Raw genomic sequence first — 26,074 nt, forward strand, 5'->3', positions numbered from 1 at the left:
TACCCAAGTACAGGGGGTGCAGGTCTAATTTCTTGAATCAAAACCACTCATCAGCATCAAGGCAGATCCCTGGAGGGTAAAATTATTACAGTACACAAAATTTAGTCTGGTTTTCCTTTATGAAACACTACTTGGAGTTATGTATTAATATAATTGCCTATTATGGCATTTTTTTGCATAGACCATTTTTCACTGTAATATATAACTGATTAATCATTGTATAATCTACCCCTACCTTTAAACCTTACCACAGCAACTTCTGATTAAGTCATAACTAGTGATAATCCTGTAGTTCAGGTGGAAAATGGGGTATCAGTTAACCTCACAGGATCCTCTGCCATTAACCTGTAAACGGTCCAAACGTATATACAGTGGACCCCCGGTTAACGATATTTTTTTCATTCCAAAAGTATGTTCAGGTGCCAGTACTGACCGAATTTGTTCCCATAAGGAATATTGTGAAGTAGATTAGTCCATTTCAGACCCCCAAACATACACGTACAAATGCACTTACATAAATACACTTACATAATTGGTCGCATTGGGAGGTGATCGTTAAGCGGGGGTCCACTGTATACGTTTTTTCAACATTTGAAAGTATGTAAAAAAAGTAGATCTTCTTTTTGTTTTTTTACATTTGAAAACGTGTAAAAAAGCTTTGACCTACTTTTTTTTGTTTGTTATATTTGAAAATATGTAAAAAAAAGTAGATCTACTTTTGTAGCACTACACATGTGAACGTAGATCTGCTTGGACCGTTTACGGGTTAAATTTGTTCAACCTATAAAATATAGTGTACTTGATCATTTTAATGATCTTACTGCCCACCACGGCAGGGTGATATACCACCCAAGTTGAATTTGGGTGGATATAAAGTGCAAATATTCACAGACCTCCAGTCCTGCCAATGTGTAGGAAAACTCTAGGTCTGCTGGATTTGTTTCATTAACAGATAAAAGATACCTGCACAATTTGGTGTAGTTCATGATAACTAAAAGAAATTGTAAACCTTCTACAGTATGTATACAGGGCCCCTCTCAAATTCCAGAATATGTTACCAAATCCACTACTCTTAACATTTAAAAAATTATGCTGTAACTTCCTCTATTTGTCATTACCTGAAAGTAATTTTATTATTATTTTAGTAATCAATATTTAAGAATACAGTATTCATGTAGTGGTATATTTATTCATTCAGATTTGCTGACATAAAATATTCCATATATCAATTATATTTTGAAGTAAAAAAGGTCTTATAAGGTAAACTACAATATGCTTACAGTAGATAAAAATACAGTACGAATATAAATACACAGATTTTTAAGATATATTAACTGGAATTTATTTCCACAGGGTCCATGAACTACCCATCAACAATGCAAGCACTGTTTGCACTGATTGTTATGATCATTGTCTTACTCTTCATCCTGGTGTATTGTTGCTGGGGAACTTTCTCCTGTACTCGTCAAGAAGACACTTCTGAGGCAGCTGAAGATGGAACACCTGTTACACAACATCAAGGGCAACAGGTTTTGAGAGGCACTCATATGGTCATAGTACCTATTAATAACATGATTTATGTGGGTGACCCAGAGACCCGTCGCATTTATCAGATTCCTATTGATCGTGACAAACCACCTGCTTATACAGAAGCAGTCAGCAGTGGGCCTCCTCCTCCTTATGTATCAGACAATTCCACTTCTGATAATACAGTGCAAAACCTCTCTCAGGCTGTGCCTGAGACAAGAACTGTGCTTCCAGATCTCCCTCCATCTTACGATGATTGCTTATCCTCCTCATTTTCAAATGAAGTATGGCATACAGTCGTGAATAATCATGTGTCTGCTTCAGAATCTTGGCAAGTTCAACCAAATGGACAATTTGGGAGTGACACAGGTGGCCAACAGCCCCCTGAGCTTGCATCTAACAGTATGACAATTGATGGTCTGGACCAAAGAGTAACAGAGGCTCCAGGTGGAAGGCTAGAAAGTGTGATTCTTCTTCCATCTAATTTAAGGACAGTACTTAACCCTCATCTTTCTCCTGAGAATGGGACAGATACTGATTGTGATAAATCTTTAAATGTGCAATCCACTTGAGATAACAATTTAGGCATGTCATAGAGTTTGCTCCCCTCATCACATGTGGATTTTGATTTGCCCTCAGTGGTTACTACTTAAAATATTAAAATATGTACTGTATATGAAAACATTAAGAGGCAGTGATATAATGAAAGTCTGCACATATATACACGTGCTCGTATGCATACACACACACACACACACACACACACAAACTAGAGAAAGCGCAAAAGTATGCAACAAGGCTCATTCCTGAGCTAAGGGGCATGAACTATGTGGAGAGGCTAATGTAATTAAACCTGACAACACTGAAGAACAGAAGAATCGGGGAGGGGTGAGGGCAACATAAAAACAAACTGCTCAGGAGAATTGATAAGGCAGACAAGGTTAGGCTATTTGAGAGGTGAAAGTTAAGACACATGCGCAACATCTGGATGTCTTTATTGCAGACGTTTTGCCATCCAGTGGCTTTATCAATACAGATTCTAGGACATAATTAGAAGACAGTAGAACTATATACAAAAGATGAGGTAATCAGTCCCTCAGCCTTGGAGTTAGTGTTCACAGCATCGTGGTGGTAGAGAATCTGGAGCAAAGGCAAGAAGACCAGTGGTTATATAGGCATCAGTGGATAGGTACGTGTAGCAGATGAGGGCATAGTCACTGGTAGGCGAGATTCCCCAGTGGAAGTAGGTCCTACCCAAAGGGATGGGTTAGTTGTACGTAGTAGCTGTGAAGAAGGTCTTGTAGATGTTCTCTGAACCAAGATTCCATGATGTTGCAGTGCCTGACAAGTTGTTCAAGAACTATTTGAGAGGTGAAAAATGGGAACTTGGGGACACTGCTGGAAGTTGAAGTCACAGATGAGCCACAGGGATCTTGGGAAATATTTTTTTCAGTCTCAAGAGTGGTCATGAAGTGGAATGATCTTGGTGGGGAAATGGTGGAGGCAGGCTCCACACATCCAGTAGTTCAACGGATAGGTATGACAAGGCCCATGAAGCTCAAAGGGATTGAATTTGAAGAGTGGCAAGTTAAGAGGCAGGGACAGGATCTGAGTGTACACACATACATACATACGTATGCATGCACACATGTACACAGTCACACGCACACAAAGTCACACACACACAAAGTCACATACATACAAAGTCACAAACGCACACATATATAGTCACAAACACAAATATACAGTCACTATGCTTGTAAAATAGGCAGAAAACATTTTCCCCTAAATTTTTCCAGGTCTTAGAACAAAGAAGAACAGTATCTATCTAGTCAGAGGACAATGGCACATTTCACCATCTATTTTTCCAGGTCTTAGAACAAAGCAGAACAGTATCTATCTAGTCAGAGGACAATGGCACATTTCACCATCTAATTGTATTTGATACAGTACAAAATTGTCTATAAAATATATACAGTATACTGTACTGTACGTAAAAATTTAAATTGTTAGCTTTAATCTACAATAATAATGTGATAATTAGTTTCTATTCAATGTATTTATTAATCCTTTACTACACTACAAAAAATTATACATTACACTTAGGCACACAAGACATTTTTTATTTTTTTTTAGTACAGTACTGCATGTTATTTTGAGTTTTAACCAGATAAATGTGAAAACAGAATTGCAACTAATAAGTGATAAATTTGTTTTACAAACCACGTTTAAAGTATATCCTATATTATACAGTATTCTATGAATCCCACACTTATATTTATTTTTACTGTTACCATAATAATGATAAACCAAAGTTAATTTTTTTACATCTCATATATAATACTATATAAGTATACATTTACAGTAGCTGTACCATTATACAGTAACTTTAATTACCAACTTCCTATGTTCATAACATTATTGCAAACTGACAAAAATGTGCTGCAATGGATGTATTCTATATGTTGAAAAAAGTTTAAAACAAAAAATTAAACATTACTACTGTACTGGTGTGCAAAATCTTCACCATGTAATGTTATGTACATTTCTGGTAAAATATAATTAGAAAATGGCCACAATGTCTGCAGTGATAAATTATTGGATTTTAGTTTTAATGTATGGATTTAAATGTAGCAGTATACTGTATATACTGATCACATCTGTATTACACATACAGGGTATGCATCATTAATTAGTGCAGTTTAAAAGTAACATTAAATAAAGACAAATTCACCTGATACTTATTCCTATGTAAATTTCTGCAATGTACTTTAATAATGTCAAAGTCAAGTATTTCTGACTTATTACATGATATACTGAAATACTTATATCTAAGCCAAGACACTTGAAAAATCTCATAAAATCAAATGTAGGGATACGATGTGAATTTTTGATCACTGAACTAGTGACCGAACTAAGTGTTCATGTAGAACACTTGAGCATTTTCACATTTTATGACTTAGTGAACCATTGAAAACTGGAGTTCAAGGACATGTGTACAGCAGTGAAGAAGACAATAACTAAATTTGTGTGATGTGAATGCAATTCCAGTTCTACTGGTTGATCAAGCCCTGATCCACAGGGAGATCTGGTCAAGGACAGGGCCATAGGGGCACTGACCCCCAGAACACCATCCAGTTAAACCCTCCAAGTACACTCATTAATAAAAGAATATGCACAAATGTGTACACCCAATACTGTATTATTATTATATTTAAAGGGAAAGTGCTAAAACCACAGGGGTCATACAAGGCCTGGGGAATGGGAGGCAATAACACCTTGGATTTCAATATATACTATAGGCTATGTATATTAAGAAGTCATCAGTGTTACAATAGTTTAGAAAAAATACTCAGTTGTGTACACAGTACAGTGCTAGTAATATGAATGTTTAAAATAATTAAAACGGTCTGATGACTTAGCATGAAGTGACTGGAACCTTAACATTAATGATATTGGTACCTTTATGTATATATAAAGCTGTTGTAAGCTTTAGAATACATGTACTTCAATGAAGACATGGAAAAATTAAATCTGAGAGGCATAAATGCTTCCTCAGTCTTATAAAGTTCCTGGGATGACTTACTTCCTCAGTCTTATAAAGTTCCTGGAATGACTTATTTAAGTAATTTTACAAGCAACAATGGATTCAATGTGCTCTTACTAACATTGCTACAGCAATGCAATACTGCTCCACTAGAAGCTTCACAGGTGCAGCACTGCTACACTAGAAGTGTCAGTTACATCACTGCTACACTAGAAGCTTCACAGTTGCATCACTGCTACACTAGAAGCTTCACAGTTGCATCACTGCTACACTAGAAGCTTCAAAGTTACATCACTGCTACACTAGAAGCTTCACAGTTGCATCACTGCTACACTAGAAGCTTCACAGTTGCATCACTGCTACACTAGAAGCTTCAAAGTTACATCACTGCTACACTAGAGGATACACATTGCATTACTGCTACACTAGAAGCTACACAGGTGCATCACTGCTTCACTAGAAGCTATGCAGGTTTATCACTGCTACACGACAAATTCACATTCAGGAAAATTGTATTGTACACTAAATCTGCACTGTATAACAGAAGGTTGTGAATGATAAAAGCTCATAATATAAATCACCTATATATAATAACTGTTGTATGGAACACAAATTATATATTGTATACATTGTTTTCAAGAAAAACAAGTTTCAAACTTGTGTATTACAGTATTTTATTAATAAAATTTAAAATAAAAATTTGTCATTGTTAATCGCACATTCTTTTCAAAATACTGTACAATGAAAGATATAGTAGGGACGGTTGAGCTCCAGAACTCTGTGTGTTTCAATTATATACAATGATTTTACTGAAGGCCATTTCAGGGATAACTACAACTTCATATTTTTTTTATGATCCGAAAACAGACCACAGAATTTTACAGTGGCCCCCGCCTTACGATATTAATCCGTTCCTGAGAGCTCATCGTAAGCTGAAATTATCGTAAGGCGAATTAATTTTCCCCATAAGAAATAATGGAAATCAAATTAATCCGTTCCTGACACCCCAAAGTATGAAAAAAAAAAAATTTACCACATGAAATATTAATTTTAATACACACAAACTGAAGAAGACATGTACAATTACTACTCTACTAAGAATAGAATACATGACACTTACCTTTATTAAAGATCTGGTGATGATTGATGGGATGGGAGGAAGGGAGAGTGTGGAAGTTGTTATTGTTTAGAAGAGGAATCCCCTTCCATTAGGCCTTGAGGTAGCAAGTCCTTTTCTGGGGTTACATCTCTTCTACTTTTAATGCCACTAGGACCAGCTTGAGAGTCACTGGACCTCTGTCGCACAACAAATCTGTCCATAGAGCTCTGTACCTCCCGTTCCTTTAAGACTTTCCTAAAACGGGCCATAACATTGTCATTGTACAGGTTGCCAACACGGCTTGCAGTAGCTGTGTCAGGGTGATTTTCATCCACAAAGGTTTGCAGTTCAACCCACTTTACACACATTTCCTTAATCTTTGAAGTGGGCAACTTCCTCAATTTCTCTCTCCCCTCCTCTGAAGCAGTTTCCTCAGGTCTGGCCTCTTGCTGTTGAAGATGATCTTGCAGCTAATCAGTGGTTAGCTCTTCATTGTCCTCCTCCACCAACTCTTCCACATCTTCCCCACTAACCTCCAGCTCCAAGGACTTCCTCAATGCCACAATGGATTCCACAACTGGCATACGCTTCTCAGGGTTAGCCTCAAACCCTTCAAAATCCCTTCTACACATTCTGGCCAGAGTTTCTTCCAAGCAGAGTTCAAGGTCCTCTTAGTCACTCCCTCCCAAGCCTTACCTATAAGGTTTACACAACTGAGGATACTAAAGTGATCTTTCCAAAACTCTCTTAGAGTCAATCGAGTGTCTGAGATCACTTCAAAGCACTTTTGAAACATAGCTTTTGTGTAGAGTTTTTTGAAGTTTGAAATGACCTGCTGGTGTATGGGCTGCAGGAGAGGAGTGGTATTAGGAGGCAAAAACTTGACCTTAATGAAGCTCATGTCCCCAGAAAGTCGCTCTGCCAAGTCTGAAGGATGACCAGGAGCATTGTCTAATATCAGGAGGCACTTAAGGTCCAATTTCTTTTCCATTAGGTAATTTCTCACATTGGGGGCAAATGCATGGTGTAACCAGTCATAGAAAAAGTCCCTAGTGACCCATGCCTTACCGTTTGCCCTCCACAGCACACACAAATTAGCCTTGAGGACATTGTTTTGCCTGAACGCTCTGGGAATTTCAGAGTGATACACCAATAAAGGCTTCACTTTGCAATCACCACTAGCATTAGCACACATCAGAAGAGTAAGCCTGTCTTTCATAGGCTTATGTCCTGGGAGTGCCTTTTCCTCTTGATTAATGTAGGTCCTGCTTGGCAATTTCTTCAAAAAACAGGCCTGTTTCGTCGCAATTAAACACTTGTTCAGGTTTCATTTCTTCACTGTCTATGTACTCCTTGAATTCCTTCACATATTTTTCAGTCGCTTTTTGGTCCGAACTGGCAGCCGCACCATACCTTATCACACTATGTATACCACTACGATTCTTAAATCTCTCAAACCAACCTTTGCTGGCCTTAAATTCACTCACATCACCACTAGTTGCAGGCATTTTTCTAATTAAATCGTCATGCAACTTCCTAGCCTTTTCACATATGATCGCTTGAGAGATGCTATCTGTTTTTCGTTTATCCACACCAATAACAGTCTCTCAACATCTTTTATCACTTGTGATCTCTGTTTTGAAAACAAACTTGCACCTTTTGCAAGAACAGCTTCCTTGATTACCGTTTTGTTGGCCAAGATAGTAACAATGGTTGATTGGGGTCTGGTATACAACCTGGCCAGCTCCGAGACACGCACTCCACTTTCGTACTTACTAATTCTCTCTCTTGATTTCTATAGTAATTTTCACCCTTTTTACCAGAGGGTTGGCACTAGAAGTTTTCTTGGGGCCCATGGTGACTTATTTTGCAGCTACAAGCACTAGAAACACTGTGATAATATGAAATGTACCGAATGTATGCTTAGATGCAACCGCACTAGCTGGCTTGTAAACACTGGCACCCACGGGGCAGCTGAGGCCACGCGTGGGACGCATCCCAGACGAATCACATAAGGCGAGTTTTTATCGTGGGGCGAGGCAAAATTTTTGCGTTCAAATGCTTCGTATGGCAGATTTAACATAAGGTGATGCGTTTGTAAGGTGGGGGTCCACTGTATTTAAAATGTTCTCTTTCTTATTAATGTCACTATTAAGAAGATTACAGCAATACTGAAGCAGATATGGCCAAAACACAGTCCAATAATTCAGACATGTTAAATTTCCTATTACTATCTGCAAATTCAGGATTCACATCACCGTCAGGAAAATCCCCTGTGAGTTACGGGGTTGATTTTATCTTAATATTAACTGTATTTCTGATCCTGTAGTAGTTTAAAGCTACTGAGAATACTATGCTGAAGGAACTGCATTAAATTCTCAATTTAACAGACCCTGATTTAATGAACTTTGCAAACATGTATGGGACAAAATCCGCAAGATTTGGAAGCAAAGGACAAAGCACCTTGGTTACTGAATTGTTTGTTATTACAATCATGACAAAATAATCTCACCTTTAACTACCACAATTACAATTATTGGCTACCCAACCCCCCTCTCCCTAAGTTTATATCCAGGGTTAACTATACCACCAACTTAATTAAATCTGCCACAGCCTTGTAGGATTTAAACTACCAGGAAAAAAATGCTTTATTACAGCATGATTTTGTTGCAAGGCAACCGAAAAAGTGCTACCAAAAATTTTGATCATGTGCGAATTTTTTTTATATTATATAATGCAAAGCTTTAAAGAATTGGCCAATGCTCAAAATATTGGTACTACACACCAATGCATTATTACATACTAAATTTGGGTACTACATACCATAGTACATGACTCCTCTTCCACTTGTATTCCAAGCTAGTGGGCTGCCAGTTGCTTTCTGGAAGTGTTTTGTGCCTCACTGTGTTTATCAGACTATAGTATTTTGGATATTTTCAAAACTATCTGGGCCCTGGATATGTCTTATGAAACCCAATACAAATACTAATGATGTTCAATTTAATAAATAAATAAATAAATAAAGGCTTTGAGGTGATGCACATGTAATAGAAATTGTGTGAGTTGTACACAAATGAATAAACTATTTATAGACTTAGAAATGATGAGAAAAAATAAGAGCTTGTGCATTAAGTATTAAAGATTTATACTTGTTCAAAAAATGTCAAAGGGGTTATTAAATTAAATGTTAAAATATCCGAATTTGTAGGCTGAGCACTTAATGCTCAGATAAGAAGGAACAAAGCTCTAAGTGCTCTATAAAACTGTGTGAGGGACAGGAGGTGAGTCTTCACTACAATGTATATTTAATGCTGGAAGATCTGAAAGTTTTAAAAAACACTATCATATTTATGGGATAACTTTCTGATCAGCTCTTTAAAGTATACTAGAGAGTAAAATACATGTATAGCAGATATTCATTACAGAATACTTGAGCATGCACATTGGTATACTTCACACGCACTTCAATGCAAGAACCAGAACCATCCACCTAACCCCAGTGGGTCCACATGAACCCTCTCCACACTCTTCTATTTCAAAATTAATGCATTACCAGGATGTAAGGTCAGCTGTACAATAAATTTTTTTATCTAGTATAATAGTAAAAACATTTGTTTGGCATGAGAATCCCCAGTTTTTGTCGCCCAATGCAACCACAAGCTTCATCATGAGAAACAGTTTGCCCACAGGTATTTTTTTTTTATGAGAATGTGAGAGTATACACAGGTAAAGGCTACAATAATAGACCTGGTGAAGTACAGTGGACCCCCGCTTAACGATCACCTCCCAATGCGACCAATTATGTAAGTGTATTTATGTAAGTGCGTTTGTACGTGTATGTTTGGGGGTCTGAAATGGACTAATCTACTTCACAATATTCCTTATGGGAACAAATTCGGTCAGTACTGGCACCTGAGCATACTTCTGGAATGAAAAAATATCGTTAACCGGGGGTCCACTGTATAAGCAAGAGCAACATAAATTAGGCATCTGACATAAGGTACAGTATCTCAAAGCATATAAAAAAAAGCAGTAAAACATATGACAAACTATTCTAAGAACAAAATATATACTTGTAATTATGATAAATTATAAATAGATAACACTTGTTTCACTTTAAAGTTGTTTTAATTTAGATATTTTAGTTTGTTGTTTCTATTAATACAGCATATAAAAATTACCCTTCTACATATAAAGGTACAATGTGGATTCTGTAAGCAACCTTCTAGTCCACAAAATAGTCCAGCGCAAGTTCTAGTCCAATAACAGGTCCAAACATACTTAACCAACTTATAATATACCTAACTGACAGTTTGGAATCAGAGTAATGATCAGGTGTCACCTGACTCATAAGTTTTGCAGTGTTACAGGGATGTAATTGAAAAAATGGTCGACCAAGCAGAGGATGTTCATTTTGTGTTAAAGTTTCCCATTTATTATGCTGAATTTGTTCACTAAACTGAGTATGAACCTGCCTCCAAACTTGTTCTAAAGTTAATAATTTCCCTGATGAAGTCCAGGCATTAAAATATAAAGTAGGAACAGAATGACTTAAACTATACACAATATGGTACTCAAAAGTAATAAAATTCTTAGCATTTAAGTCATTTAAAGCTGATGGGTCAGATAAATCCAGTTGTTCTTCATCCTGGAGAGTGCCCTCTTCCACCTGACCCTCTACAATACTACATTTGTCCATTAAGTGTGGTGATCTTTTCAATAAGAATTGCTGGTGTTCAATACCAGATTCATTTTCATAACACACTCTCTTACAAAGATAGAGGCCTCCTTCTTCTTGGGCATTTCCTCGACATTCCCAGTTGTCTCCGAGTTTCTGAGCCATCCTGAAGAACCCCAAGCAACCTTCTCTAAATTCTTTATAAGTTATGCATGCCATGTCTTTGGAAATTATCCTCTTAATGCAAATTTTGATGCTTTTCTATATAATTATCGAATCTTCATCAGAGTTGAAGCAACACCAACGTCAAAGACCTGGGAGTGATCATGTCGGAGGATCTCACCTTCAAGGACCATAACATTGTATCAATCGCATCTGCTAGAAAAATGACAGGATGGATAATGAGAACCTTCAAAACTAGGGAGGCCAAGCCCATGATGACACTCTTCAGGTCACTTGTTCTATCTAGGCTGGAATATTGCTGCACACTAACAGCACCTTTCAAGGCAGGTGAAATTGCTGACCTAGAAAATGTACAGAGAACCTTCATGGCTCGCATAACGGAGATAAATCACCTCAATTACTGGGAGCGCTTGAGGTTCCTAAACCTGTATTCCCTGGAACGCAGGCGGGAGAGATACATGATTATATACACCTGGAAAATCCTAGAGGGACTAGTACCGAACTTGCACACGAAAATCACTCACTACGAAAGCAAAAGACTTGGCAGACGATGCAACATCCCCCCAATGAAAAGCAGGGGTGTCACTAGCACGTTAAGAGACCATACAATAAGTGTCAGGGGCCCGAGACTGTTCAACTGCCTCCCAGCATACATAAGGGGGATTACCAACAGACCCCTGGCAGTCTTCAAGCTGGCACTGGACAAGCACCTAGTCGGTTCCTGACCAGCCGGGCTGTGGCTCGTACGTTGGTTTGCGTGCAGCCAGCAGTAACAGCCTGGTTGATCAGGCTCTGATCCACCAGGATGCCTGGTCACAGACCAGGCCGCGGGGGCGTTGACCCCCGGAACTCTCTCTCCAGGTAAACACTTGTAACATCTGCAGAAGAATTTTATGCTGTACCAGTTCATAAGCTGGAAATATCAGTAACATTTCATACATATGATATTACATTGTTAAATACTAGGAGAGTGGGACACCAACACCTTAGCACTGTTGGTAGCTGGCTTTCTCTATCGGACAAACATCCACAATGTGGAAAGAGGTGCTTATGTATGATGCCCAGATCACTGTTCACAGCAGTCAAGAAAGATTGAGAGTAAGTGTCACAAATTAAAAAATTACAGGAATTTGTTACTGATGTTCAGGTCAGAGCAAGATGTGAACACAAAAGCTGACACAGAAATACTTTCAAATGTGGGCACTCAGGGTGACTAACATACACAGGTACCCCAACATACATTTACTGCTAGGTGTGAGAGGACAGCAGGGTTGCAAGGAAACCTGCCCATACATTTTGCCATGAATGGCTTGGAATCAAGCCCCTGAACCATAAGCCTGTGATTACATACATATAATTTGTAACTACATACTGCATTATCTGTAACCTTTGAAAGTGTAGTGTGAATAAGACCTATTGTGACCCTGTAATATTGTCTCTTGCACTACCACTCACAGGATAAGCTGCATGTATACAATGAAACAGCCATTCAGGTGGAAAAAATAAAATTAAGGGTCTACTGCAAAGAAAGTTGAGATAAAATAAGCATTATTCAGGAAAATGCACAAATATTTTAAAGAGCGATTTATAAATTTGTACATTGGTGCTGAGGGCGCATGTTTTAGTTACACATTCTAAATAAGGTGCCAACAATGGCATCTTATTTAGAATTAATACCTAGGTAGTAGACCAATAGACATCAGCCATCCTGGATTTTTAATTAATACAGTACAGTAGCTCTTAATCCTGCAACATTTACTTTCTTTCCAACCTTGGAAAGACATAACATATAGGATAATGTATGGTGGATAAGCATATGGCCTGGCAGGCAATGCTCTTTCCTCACACGCTGAGTATCTGTGGTTCGATCCCCGACAAGGGTGGAAACATTGGGTGTGTTTCCTTACACCTGTTGTCCCTTTCACCTAGCAAGCAAGTAAGTACCTGGGTGTAAGTTGACTGATGTGGGTCACATCCTGGGAGACAAGATTGAGGACTCCAATGGAAATAACAAAGACAGTCCCTTGATGATGCACTGCCTTTCTTGGGTTATCCAGGGTGGTTAACCCTCCGGGGTTAAAAATCCAAACAAAATCTTATCTCTCTTAAAGTTAGTGTGACTCATTTCCACTAAGGTCCTCAAAGAAAACTGTGGAAGAGGGGAAGGAAGGAGAATACAGGGAGGCGCCAAACCCGAAGAATTTATTAAGTGCCTTGGGAATTGGAGGCCATTAGGGTTGCTTCCAGGAAATAGGAGGGTAAATCCAATTCCTAAGATCAAGAGCCCTTCAAAGTCATTTGGGTCTTCCTTTCCTGAAGAGGTGAAGGTTAAGAGCTTGAACACAAACAATGTTAAAGTAATAATATTCAGATATTAACCCAGGACATCCTAAGAAAGCCAAGCAGTGTGGTAAGTTTATTTAGGCCAGTGCACTCAGCTCACACACTGAGGTCTGTGGCTTGATCCCGGTATGGGTGGAAACATTACGACATGTTTTCTAAAGACACCTACTGTCCCTGTTCACCTAGAAGTAAATAAGGTGCCTGGGTGTTAGTTAACTGGTATGGGTTGCATCCTGGGGACAAAATTGACCTAATTTGCCTGAACTGCTCTGCCTAACAAGAGGCTTTCTATATACTAGTAATGTCACTGATGTCTGCTATGATCTGTATACCTTGCACATGTATTTTATTATTATTATTATAAAGAAAAAGAAGCACTAAACCATATGTACTTGTAGAAATAATGCTAGTGGTTTTCTTTGTAATTAATATCCTATAATATGTAATCCACACATAGTAAACTCTTCAAGGGAACAAAAATTTTCATTTTCATTATTATTATCATAGTGTAAATTACCCAGGATAACCCAAAAAAAAGTCAGACAAAGTTCCACGATACTTACATATATAATTATCATTAATATATTAAAAAAAATAGCTAAACCTGAATGGTCTACCTACCTGGAGTCTACCTGGAGGTCATTCCGGGGATCAACGCTCTTGTGGCCTGGTCCACGACCAGGCCTCCTGGTGGATCAAAGCCTGATTAACGAGGCTGTTACTGCTGGCTGCACGTAGTCCAACATACGAACCACAGCACTGACTTTAGGTATCTGTCCAGCTCCCTCTTGAAGACAACCAGGGGTCTATTGGTAATTCCCCTTATGGCTGGTGAGGGCTGTTGAACAGTCTTGGGCCCCGGACACTTACTGTGTTTTCTCTTAGTGTACCAGTGACGCCCCTACTTTTAACTGGGGGTATGTTGCATCGCCTGCCAAGTCTTTTGCTTTCGTAGGGAGTGATTTCTGTGCAGATTAGGAACCAGTCCCTCCAGAATCTTCCAGGTGTAGATTATGATGTACCTTTCTCTCCTGTGATTCAGGGAGTACAAGTCAAGTCCTTACAGGCGCTCCCAGTAGTTAAGGTGTTTGATGGAATTATATGTGCAGTATGAGGCGACTAAAATGCCGGGAGCAATGGGCTAGTAACCCCTTCTCCTGTATACAATTACTAAAAAAGAGAAGAAGAAAAACTTTATAAAACTGGGTTGCTTAAATGTGCGTGGATGTAGTGCGGATGACAAGAAACAGATGATTGCTGATGTTATGAATGAAAAGAAGTTGGATGTCCTGGCCCTAAGCGAAACAAAGCTGAAGGGGGTAGGAGAGTTTCAGTGGGGGGAAATAAATGGGATTAAATCTGGAGTATCTGAGAGAGTTAGAGCAAAGGAAGGGGTAGCAGTAATGTTAAATGATCAGTTATGGAAGGAGAAAAGAGAATATGAATGTGTAAATTCAAGAATTATGTGGATTAAAGTAAAGGTTGGATGCGAGAAGTGGGTCATAATAAGCGTGTATGCACCTGGAGAAGAGAGGAATGCAGAGGAGAGAGAGAGATTTTGGGAGATGTTAAGTGAATGTATAGGAGCCTTTGAACCAAGTGAGAGAGTAATTGTGGTAGGGGACTTGAATGCTAAAGTAGGAGAAACTTTTAGAGAGGGTGTGGTAGGTAAGTTTGGGGTGCCAGGTGTAAATGATAATGGGAGCCCTTTGATTGAACTTTGTATAGAAAGGGGTTTAGTTATAGGTAATACATATTTTAAGAAAAAGAGGATAAATAAGTATACACGATATGATGTAGGGCGAAATGACAGTAGTTTGTTGGATTATGTATTGGTAGATAAAAGACTGTTGAGTAGACTTCAGGATGTACATGTTTATAGAGGGGCCACAGATATATCAGATCACTTTCTAGTTGTAGCTGCACTGAGAGTAAAAGGTAGATGGGATACAAGGAGAATAGAAACATCAGGGAAGAGAGAGGTGAAGGTTTGTAAACTAAAAGAGGAGGCAGTTAGGGTAAGATATAAACAGCTATTGGAGGATAGATGGGCTAATGAGAGCATAGGCAATGGGGTCGAAGAGGTATGGGGTAGGTTTAAAAATGTAGTGTTAGAGTGTTCAGCAGAAGTTTGTGGTTACAGGAAAGTGGGTGCAGGAGGGAAGAGGAGCGATTGGTGGAATGATGATGTAAAGAGAGTAGTAAGGGAGAAAAAGTTAGCATATGAGAAGTTTTTACAAAGTAGAAGTGATGCAAGGAGGGAAGAGTATATGGAGAAAAAGAGAGAAGTTAAGAGAGTGGTGAAGCAATGTAAAAAGAGAGCAAATGAGAGAGTGGGTGAGATGTTATCAACAAATTTTGTTGAAAATAAGAAAAAGTTTTGGAGTGAGATTAACAAGTTAAGAAAGCCTAGAGAACAAATGGATTTGTCAGTTAAAAATAGGAGAGGAGAGTTATTAAATGGAGAGTTAGAGGTATTGGGAAGATGGAAGGAATATTTTGAGGAATTGTTAAATGTTGATGAAGATAGGGAAGCTGTGATTTCGTGTATAGGGCAAGGAGGAAAAACATCTTGTAGGAGTGAGGAAGAGCCAGTTGTGAGTGTGGGGGAAGTTCGTGAGGCAGTAGGTAAAATGAAAGGGGGTAAGGCAGCCGGGATTGATGGGATAAAGATAGAAATGTTAAAAGCAGGTGGGGATATAGTTTTGGAGTGGTTGGTGCAATTATTTAATAAATGTATGGAAGAGGGTAAGGTACCTAGGGATTGGCAGAGAGCATGCATAGTTCCTTTGTATAAAGGCAAAGGGGATAAAAGAGAGTGCAAAAATTATAGGGGGATAAGTCTGTTGAGTGTACCTGGTAAAGTGTATGGTAGAGTTATAATTGAAAGAATTAAGAGTAAGACGGAGAATAGGATAGCAGATGAACAAGGAGGCTTTAGGAAAGGTAGGGGGTGTGTGGACCAGGTGTTTACAGTGAAACATATAAGTGAACAGTATTTAGATAAGGCTAAAGAGGTCTTTGTGGCATTTATGGATTTGGAAAAGGCGTATGACAGGGTGGATAGGGGGGCAATGTGGCAGATGTTGCAAGTGTATGGTGTAGGAGGTAGGTTACTGAAAGCAGTGAAGAGTTTTTACGAGGATAGTGAGGCTCAAGTTAGAGTATGTAGGAAAGAGGGAAATTTTTTCCCAGTAAAAGTAGGCCTTAGACAAGGATGTGTGATGTCACCGTGGTTGTTTAATATATTTATAGATGGGGTTGTAAGAGAAGTAAATGCGAGGGTCTTGGCAAGAGGCGTGGAGTTAAAAGATAAAGAATCACACACAAAGTGGGAGTTGTCACAGCTGCTCTTTGCTGATGACACTGTGCTCTTGGGAGATTCTGAAGAGAAGTTGCAGAGATTGGTGGATGAATTTGGTAGGGTGTGCAAAAGAAGAAAATTAAAGGTGAATACAGGAAAGAGTAAGGTTATGAGGATAACAAAAAGATTAGGTGATGAAAGATTGAATATCAGATTCGAGGGAGAGAGTATGGAGGAGGTGAACGTATTCAGATATTTGGGAGTGGACGTGTCAGCGGATGGGTCTATGAAAGATGAGGTGAATCATAGAATTGATGAGGGAAAAAGAGTGAGTGGTGCACTTAGGAGTCTGTGGAGACAAAGAACTTTGTCCTTGGAGGCAAAGAGGGGAATGTATGAGAGTATAGTTTTACCAACGCTCTTATATGGGTGTGAAGCGTGGGTGATGAATGTTGCAGCGAGGAGAAGGCTGGAGGCAGTGGAGATGTCATGTCTGAGGGCAATGTGTGGTGTGAATATAATGCAGAGAATTCGTAGTTTGGAAGTTAGGAGGAGGTGCGGGATTACCAAAACTGTTGTCCAGAGGGCTGAGGAAGGGTTGTTGAGGTGGTTCGGACATGTAGAGAGAATGGAGCGAAACAGAATGACTTCAAGAGTGTATCAGTCTGTAGTGGAAGGAAGGCGGGGTAGGGGTCGGCCTAGGAAGGGTTGGAGGGAGGGGGTAAAGGAGGTTTTGTGTGCGAGGGGCTTGGACTTCCAGCAGGCATGCGTGAGCGTGTTTGATAGGAGTGAATGGAGACAAATGGTTTTTAATACTTGACGTGCTGTTGGAGTGTGAGCAAAGTAACATTTATGAAGGGATTCAGGGAAACCGGCAGGCCGGACTTGAGTCCTGGAGATGGGAAGTACAGTGCCTGCACTCTGAAGGAGGGGTGTTAATGTTGCAGTTTAAAAACTGTAGTGTAAAGCACCCTTCTGGCAAGACAGTGATGGAGTGAATGATGGTGAAAGTTTTTCTTTTTCGGGCCACCCTGCCTTGGTGGGAATCGGCCGGTGTGATAATAAATAAAAATATATGTGCAGTAAAGGTTCTCTGTACATTCTCTACCCCTCAAAGGAGGTTCCTTGACGCTGGTGAGGGGCTCTTGATCTAGGGAATTGGATCTGTGCTCCAGTTCCCTGAATTGAGCCTGAATGCCTCTCCCACACGCGCTGTATAATCCTACGGGTTTAATGTACATTCTCTAGATCTGCAATTTCACCTGCCTAGAATGGTGATGTTAATGAACATCAGTAATTCCAGCCTAGAGAGAACAAGTGACTTAAAATTATTTCTTTGCATGCGGTACAAAGATAATGTAGTCTACATGTAATAATAAATTGTTAGGCACAGAACAAACCACACTAATAAATAAGTTTACTTAGGTACAGGCACACATGAATACATTACGTGAATCATACAAAAGTCAGTGACTGATTTCCAATGGGATCCTCGAGACTTATTTCCTGCATCTCAACTACACTTCACCTAGCACTCTCAACACTTAGAATGGTGATTCACATCACAGTTCTGCTGCAGAGGCTGCACTTTACACCTGAAAAACGTAAAGGAGATCTGGAGTAACTTACACATTTTATAATGTATCCCTCAACACCTGCTGTGCTCTGTGCTTATTGTTTGTCCAGCTGTCAGTCCCAGCAGCATCACCTTATTATTCAATATATAAACTGATAATATATCATTTTATGTTTAGTTAGATTTTATATTAATTATGATATATTATGCTAGAGTGTCATATATTTGAGATTATGTTTATGTGAAGAAGAAACTAGGCTAAATTATAATACATATTATAAAAGAACTGGATAACTTTTAAACTTACTAATAAAACCTTAAAAATATAATACCAAATGAACAGTAATAGGAACGTCAGTGGAAGCAAATAGCGCGGTTTTTTTTTTTCAAGTCATCCTAGGTTAAATATACATCATGTAATAGATATGGTGATGAAGTAGACACGTGTGCAACATTTGGGTATCTTTATTTTCCAATGGTTTTCTCAGTCCAATACAGATAAGAATGAGTCAAGATCAGGAGTTTGAGGTAATCAGTCCCCCAGCCTGGAACTGATGTAATCAGTCCCCCAGCCTGGAACTGATGTACTCAGTCCCCCAGCCTGGAACTGATGTAATCAGTCCCCCAGCCTGGAACTGATGTAATCAGTCCCCCAGCCTGGAACTGATGTAATCAGTCCCCCAGCCTGGAACTGATGTAATCAGTCCCCCAGCCTGGAACTGATGTAATCAGTCCCCCAGCCTGGAACTGATGTAATCAGTCCCCCAGCCTGGAACTGATGTAATCAGTCCCCCAGCCTGGAACTGATGTAATCAGTCCCCCAGCCTGGAACTGATGTAATCAGTCCTCCAGCCTGGAACTGATGTAATCAGTCCCCCAGCCTGGAACTGATGTAATCAGTCCCCCAGCCTGGAACTGATGTAATCAGTCCCCCAGCCTGGAACTGATGTAATCAGTCCCCCAGCCTGGAACTGATGTAATCAGTCCCCCAGCCTGGAACTGATGTAATCAGTCCCCCAGCCTGGAACTGATGTAATCAGTCCAAGGACTGATTACATCAAACTCCTCCTGATCTTCAACCATTCTCCTATGTATTGGACTCAAGAAGTCACTGTGTGGCGAAACGTTTCCACAATAAAGATACCCAAATGTTTAATTCATCATCCGGTCGGTTCTTTGAAGGTTAGCTTAGGTAAAGTTCGTCAGGAAACAGAACAAGTGTTTCCAGACGCTGGTCTGTCAGATGATGACCCGTCGTTGGAACTTTTGGTCTGCTGACCGAGGCCTTCCGGTCCAACCCTTTAAAAATTATGGTCACAGTTATAACCATTTGTGAATTTTTTTTTTGTTAGGTCTTTGAACCATTTACCTACATAAACACATATGGTATCCCGTAGCTCGATCGCTAGCGCACTCAGCTCGCACTGAGGTCTGGGGATCGACCCCCGGCAAGGCTAGAAAACATTAGGACGTGTTTCCTTAAGACACTTGCAGTCCCTGTTCACCTAGCAGTAAAATAGGTACCTGGGTGTCAGTCGACTAATGTGTGTCGCATTCTGGGGGGACAAAATTGACCTAATTTGCCAGTAATGCTCTGCATAACAAGCGGTTGTCTGTATAGCAGTATTTCATTGATGTTTTAGTTTAAGTTTAGTTTAATGCTTATTATGCACACCATACCTATACTGTGGGCCGGTAGTGAAAAGATTACAGAGGTACATAATGGGTCCAGGGACTGGACCCATTATGTACCTCTTAATAGGTGAATAAGGCTATGATCTACGTGAGTTAAATCGTGTACTTGTAGAAATAAATATTTATTATTATTATTATTATTATTATTATTATTATTATTATTATTATTATTATTATTATTATTATTATTATTATTATTATTATTATTATTATTATTATTATTATTATTATTATTATCTGCTGGCCCTCATGACTATTGTCACGAGGGCCTTAGATTAAAACTATTTTATATTGTTGAAATGTGAACGCGGCCAAGTTGCGTCCACTGTGTTAGTTTATTATTGTGTGATGAGCCATGAACCATGTGTTGACTCTGCTGGAGAGAACTACTGCTGCTAGATACTGACACTAGTGTGATACTAGTAAACTACGCTATCCTGAAGAAGAGCAGTTATTGTAAGAAAGTATAGGAGTAAGTTAACTTCAGGTAACGGTAAGAAAGACATCCTTGAACATTAAAATGGTATAAAATGCCGACAGGTTGTTAGGTAAGACACATGCAACAGTTAGGTATCTTTATTTCGAAACTTTTCGCCTACACAGTAGGCTTCTTCAGTCGAGTACAGAAAAGTTGATAGAAGCAGAAGAGACGTGAAGACGATGTAATCAGTCCATCACCCTTGAAGTTTTGAGGTGGTCAGTCCCTCAGTCTGGAGAAGAGCATTGTTCCATAGTCTGAAACAATATGGAGTTGATACATAAGTTGATGCATAAGTGTTCGCAATAAAGCTAATAGAATCCTTGGCTTCATATCAAGAAGCATAAATAATAGGAGTCCTCAGGTTGTTCTTCAACTCTATACATCCTTGGTTAGGCCTCATTTAGATTATGCTGCACAGTTTTGGTCACCGTATTACAGAATGGATATAAATGCTCTGGAAAATGTACAAAGGAGGATGACAAAGTTGATCCCATGTATCAGAAACCTTCCCTATGAGGATAGACTGAAGGCCCTGAAACTGCAATCTCTAGAAAGACGTAGAATTAGGGGGGATATGATTGAGGTGTATAAATGGAAGACAGGAATAAATAAAGGGGATGTAAATAGTGTGCTGAAAATATCTAGCCTAGACAGGACTCGCAGCAATGGTTTTAAGTTGGAAAAATTCAGATTCAGGAAGGATATAGGAAAGTACTGGTTTGGTAATAGAGTTGTGGATGAGTGGAACAAACTCCCAAGTACAGTTATAGAGGCCAGAACGTTGTGTAGCTTTAAAAATAGGTTGGATAAATACATGAGTAGATGTGGGTGGGTGTGAGTTGGACCTGATAGCTTGTGCTACCAGGTTGGTTGCCGTGTTCCTCCCTTAAGTCAATGTGACCTGACCTGACTAGGTTGGGTGCATTGGCTTAAGCCGGTAGGAGACTTGGACCTGCTTCGCATGGGCCAGTAGGCCTTCTGCAGTGTTCCTTCGTTCTTATGTTCTTATACGATACGATAGGACTCACAGGTAAGGACCCACGAGGGGCGAGGGGCAAGTGGGGACAGTGCAAGAATAGATGATGATAGGAATGTCTTGAGTCGAAGAGAGAAGAGTCAGGACTAGACCCAACTGCTAAGCCTGGATAAACAATGACGAAGACGACATAGAAGACAGCAGGAACTCTGCAGGTACTGACTGCAACTTGCTGGATGGAAGATTGCTGCATCTTGATGTTGATTGGAGGCTGGCAGAAGCTGGAGGCGTGGTCAAGGGAGGCTAGCTTCTTGATTGGTCAGGTGTCGTTATAGTGTGAGTCAGAAGTTACTTCATTTCTTCAGTGTTGGAGGCATTCCTTATGTTGTGCAGTTGTTGGTAAGAAACGATGAGTAGTCTTGTAATCTTGGGTCGAAATGCTGGGTCGGCTTGTAACTGGTCAAAGGTCATCTTGAGTGTTGTGAAGGAGCAGTGGGTTCCTTTACGATTTGTAAACTTGACTGTTCTGTCATGTAATTTCTCGTACAAAGTGTCGACATTCATGGTGGGTTCTTGGTCAGGAGTCGTATAAAAAGTTATATCTTTCCAGTATATGGAGTTGAAGTGACAGGATGGACCTTTATATAGCGCCAGGAGGTGAGATGAAGGCCAATAGTAGAGGTAAGAATGTAGTCGTTGGGAGGTCAGGTCCCTCTCAACGACTACTTTCTTACCTCTACTAGTGGCCTTCATCTCACCTCCTGGCGCTATATAAGGCTCCATCCTGTCACTTCAACTCCATATTGTTTCAGACTATGGAACAATACTCTTCTCCAGACTGAGGGACTGACCACCTCAAAACTTCAAGGGTGATGGACTGATTACATCGTCTTCAAGTCTCTTCTGCTTCTTTCAACTTTTCTGTACTCGACTGAAGAAGCCTACTGTGTAGGCGAAAAGTTTCGAAATAAAGATACCTAACTGTTGCATGTGTGTCTTACCTAACAACAAAGACATCCTTGGAAATAAGTCACTGTGATTTTTTTTGGGTTGTCCTGGGTAATTTACACACATTACTATGTATGATAATTTGTGTGACTATAAGAGTACCAGTACCTAAATAAACTTACTTTCTTAAGGAAATAAGTCTCTGACTTTTTTGTGTTATCCTAGTTAATTTATACTACGTATGATAAGTGTAAGTAAGTTTATTCAGTATGTAAAGTAAAAGGACACAAGTGCAACTAATGTGACATTTTATTGTGGCAACGTTTCGCTCTCCAGGAGCTTTGTCAAGCTCCTGGAGAGCGAAACGTTGCCACAATAAAATGTCACATTAGTTGCACTTGTGTCCTTTTGTCGTAGGGGTTCTTCTTTACATATTGTCAGTAATTCTTCCAACATTATTACAAGTTTATTCAGGTACACATAATACAGTTACATAAATTGTCATACATAGCAGCATATGTATAGGTTACCCAGGATAATCCAAAAAAAAGGTCAGTGACTTATTTCCATTGGGGTCCTTGACTTATATGTGTACCTGTGCATAAATAAACTTACTAAGTCACATTTTTTTTTTTGGTTATCCTAGGTAATTTACACATATGTTAAACTATGTATTATAATTGTATTTATGTGTACATGTACATAGATAAACTTATTTACTTAGTATAGGTGCTAGGTACTCGAAACTAGTAGAGTGGACTTAATTGCAACCAGTGAAGAGCCTGGGCCAGGAGCCGAGACCCAACCCCTTCAGTCACATGTAAAAACAAGAGAGGAGGAGCACTGTGGTAGGGCTATTGGTCCATGCTAGGCAGGTCCAACTCACACCCACTCATGTACACCCATTTTTAAAGCTGCTCGAGGTTTTCACCAGTGATGCTGCTCGGGAGTTCCACTCACCCACGAGTATTACCAAACTAGTGCTTTCGTATATCCTTTCTAAATCTAAATTTTTTCCAACTTGAACTCGTTGCTGAAAGTCTTGTATTTAAGAGATAAATTAAGATTTTGTTTGGATTTTTAATCTGGAGAGTTAGCCACCCAGGATAACCCAAGAAAATCAGTGCATCATTGGGTCCTTTAATCTTGTCCTCCAAGATGCGACTCGGAAAAGTCGACTAATGCTCTGGTACCTAATTACCGCTAGGTGAACGGACAACAAATGTAAGGAAACTTGCCCAACATTTCCATGTGTGCTGGGGTTTGAACCATAGACAGTTAAGTGTGTCAGCCGAGTACATTGTCAGTCTCTATTCCAGTCTTCTATTTGTACACCTTAATAACATTTTCCCTAATTATTTGCCTTTCCAGTTCTGCTGACCAAGAGCAGCACTATAGAAAATAGGTGTCATGGTAATTATTAACTTTAACTATTAATTTCTTCATTTTTTTTTTTTTTTTTTTTTACACAGGGTTTGACAAGGTTAAGGATCCCTAGCTGTATTGACAAGTTATTTACAGGTTAAGGATTCCTAACTTTATTGGCAAGCTAAGAGCTGTTACCTACATCAGCTCATTTGAAAGCATTTTTATTGTTATGAGACATACAAGTAGGGAACAGGATGAAGTTGGAGCCATCTGTGGGCCAGCATTTTCATTTGATCAACTGACTTTATCTCGTTGACATCATTATGCTGTACGAATGTGTTCCATACTCGAGTCATCCTGGGTATATAGGATCTCAGATGGAGTGAAGTTCTGGAGAAGGGTACAGCCAGAGTGAAGTTGCTGCTTTCTGCCCATCTTGTGGCATAAAAGCTTGTTTCATGCTGTCCTCGAAGTGGATCCAAGTGTGGTACTTTGACAATATTGGCCTTGTACATAACAGTAAGGCCACCCACATCCCTTCTATGTTGAAGGCTCTGCTGAAATGACAGATCTATCCAGGATGGGTCCAGGCGAGAGAGGAGACGTCTTGCTCTGTTCTCTACTCTGTCAAGCAATCGCAGATGAGAGGGGGGGGGCAAGCAAACCAAGAAAGTGGAGCATACTCAAGGTGCGAGCGTACTTGTGCCTCGTACAGAATCTTGCAACCCCTACTGTCAAGTAGATGCGAGATACGGCGAAGTGCTGTAAGCTTCCTGGCAGCCTTGTTTGCAAGATTTACAACATGGTTCTTCATAGTTAGTTTGGAGTCAAATTTCACCCCAAGGATATCAACTTCTTCTCCAGGTGCCAACACCCTCCCATTCATCCTTACTACTGCACCAGCATTACCATCTTGGTGCCTAGAGATGATCATCACTTGCGTTTTCTCAGGTGCAAATGTTACTTGCCATCTATTTCCCCAAGCTGATATAGCTCTCAGCTGGTGATTGATGTAGCTTAAGAGCATCTGGCATTTCTTCTCTTGGATAAGTGAATGTCAGTGTACAGTCGTCTGCATATGCATGTGATTCTGGGATGAGATGAAGAAGGTCGTTGAAGTAGACATTCCATAACAATGGTCCCAGCACGCTTCCTTGTGGAACACTTGCCCCAATAGGATGTCTTGCTGATTCCGTTCCATTGAGAACTACACTTAGAGATCTACCATGAAGGTAATCACTGAGGAGACATAGCTTAGAGCCTGCAATTCCCAGTGCTTGAAGTTTTGCTAAGAGGCCCTGGTGCCACACCTGGTTGAAAGCGCCAGCAATGTCCAGTGCTACCACACAGCTGACTTTGGATTCATCCAGTGACTGGTGCCACTTAGTGGAGAGGTTTAACAACAGATCAGCAGCAGAGTAACCTTTCCTGAAGCCATATTGATGATCACAAAGTAGTGAGTGATAGTCAAAAAACTCTGTCATTTGTCTTGAGATTATTGTCTCAAGGATCTTATCAGTGATTGACAGGAGTGACACTGGTCTGTAGTTGCTGATTTCTGCTTTGGTCTTCTTTTTGTGAACAGGGACTACATTTGTCTCTTTCCATAGAGAGGGCCATTTACACTGTACTAGGCAGTGCTGAAAGATGCGAGTTAGAGGTGCTGCTAGCTGGTCTGTACATCTTCTCAGCAATCTTGGGCTCATCTTGTCTGGGCCCACAGCCTTTTCTTGGTCAAGCGATTTAAGAAGGAAATGCACCTCCTCCTGCCTTATTGTCACCACTGACAGTTTTGACACAGTTCTTGCAGCTAGCCAAGGAGGGTCCCTTGCTGGATCAGGAACTTGCATTTTGGTAGCAAAGTGTTCAGCAAAGAGGTCCGCCTTCTCTTGACTACTAGTAGAGGTGGTCCCATCCTGTCGATTTAGAGGTGGAATGAGTTCATCAGGCAGGTAACCTTGTCTGTCCTTGACCAGGGACCACCAGGTTTTGGAGCCTACCCTACCTGATGCTAGCTTTCTTTTAGTGTCCACCTTCCATTTAGCAATGGCCCACTTTTGAACGTCACCCATATGTCTACAGGCTTGCCTGTGCAAGTTCCTGTTATAGGTGGTAGGATGTGTCTTATACCTTTGCCATGCTTTGTACTTAGCAGTAGCAGCCTCTCTACAACGAAAGCCAAACCAAGGCTGATCCGTAGGCTTCGTCACATATTGCCGGTGAGGAATGTGTTCTTGTTGTAGATTAAGGATGTGTTCAGTGAAGGCTTTCACTTGGTTGTCAACATCCCCTTGGAGAAGAGCATTCCAATCGGTGGTGGCGAGCTCAGAGTGAAGGGCTGGCCAATTG

At 40.0% G+C, this 26,074-nt stretch overlaps 3 protein-coding genes across 13 annotated transcripts in view; 2 read left to right on the forward strand and 1 right to left on the reverse strand.

Annotated features, from left to right (window-relative positions):
* The window catches only part of LOC128689286 (uncharacterized), a 32,083-nt gene extending 26,310 nt beyond the window's left edge, over positions 1-5,773 (forward strand). For all 6 annotated transcript variants that reach the window (XM_053777421.2, XM_053777419.2, XM_070086128.1 and 3 more), the window contains one exon: positions 1,354-5,773. In XM_053777421.2, coding sequence (XP_053633396.2) covers positions 1,354-2,099 — 746 coding nt within the window. In that variant the 3' untranslated portion in view covers positions 2,100-5,773. The remainder of the gene's footprint in view (positions 1-1,353) is intronic.
* Atg10 (Autophagy-related 10) lies at positions 5,771-18,366 on the reverse strand. 2 transcript variants are annotated; one of them, XM_053777424.2, is made up of 2 exons: positions 18,311-18,366; positions 5,771-11,229 (listed from the first exon to the last, which is right to left on the reverse strand). In XM_053777424.2, exon 2 carries the CDS (start codon positions 11,068-11,070, stop codon positions 10,399-10,401), a length of 672 nt encoding a protein of 223 aa, XP_053633399.1. In that variant the 5' UTR covers positions 11,071-11,229; positions 18,311-18,366; the 3' UTR covers positions 5,771-10,398. The 2 variants fall into 2 exon arrangements, with proteins under 2 accessions (XP_053633399.1, XP_053633400.1); XM_053777425.2 differs by having other exon boundaries at positions 5,771-11,226; positions 18,311-18,361.
* Positions 18,367-20,268: 1,902 nt separating this feature from the next.
* The window catches only part of LOC128689284 (RRP15-like protein), a 33,753-nt gene continuing 27,947 nt past the window's right edge, over positions 20,269-26,074 (forward strand). Inside the window, exon 1 of one of the 5 annotated variants that reach the window (XM_053777415.2) lies at positions 20,269-20,424. Coding sequence is in view for 1 of the 5 variants with exons in the window: in XM_053777413.2 (XP_053633388.1) it covers positions 21,433-21,463 (31 nt within the window). In the remaining 4 variants the exon portion in view is untranslated. Of the gene's footprint in view, positions 20,446-21,417; positions 21,464-26,074 lie in introns of those variants that run through there. The other 4 variants (XM_053777417.2, XM_053777414.2, XM_053777416.2 and 1 more) reach the window with 4 other exon arrangements.

Source organism: Cherax quadricarinatus, chromosome 18, assembly GCF_038502225.1.
Source record: "Cherax quadricarinatus isolate ZL_2023a chromosome 18, ASM3850222v1, whole genome shotgun sequence".
Taxonomy (NCBI): Eukaryota; Metazoa; Arthropoda; class Malacostraca; order Decapoda; family Parastacidae; genus Cherax; species Cherax quadricarinatus.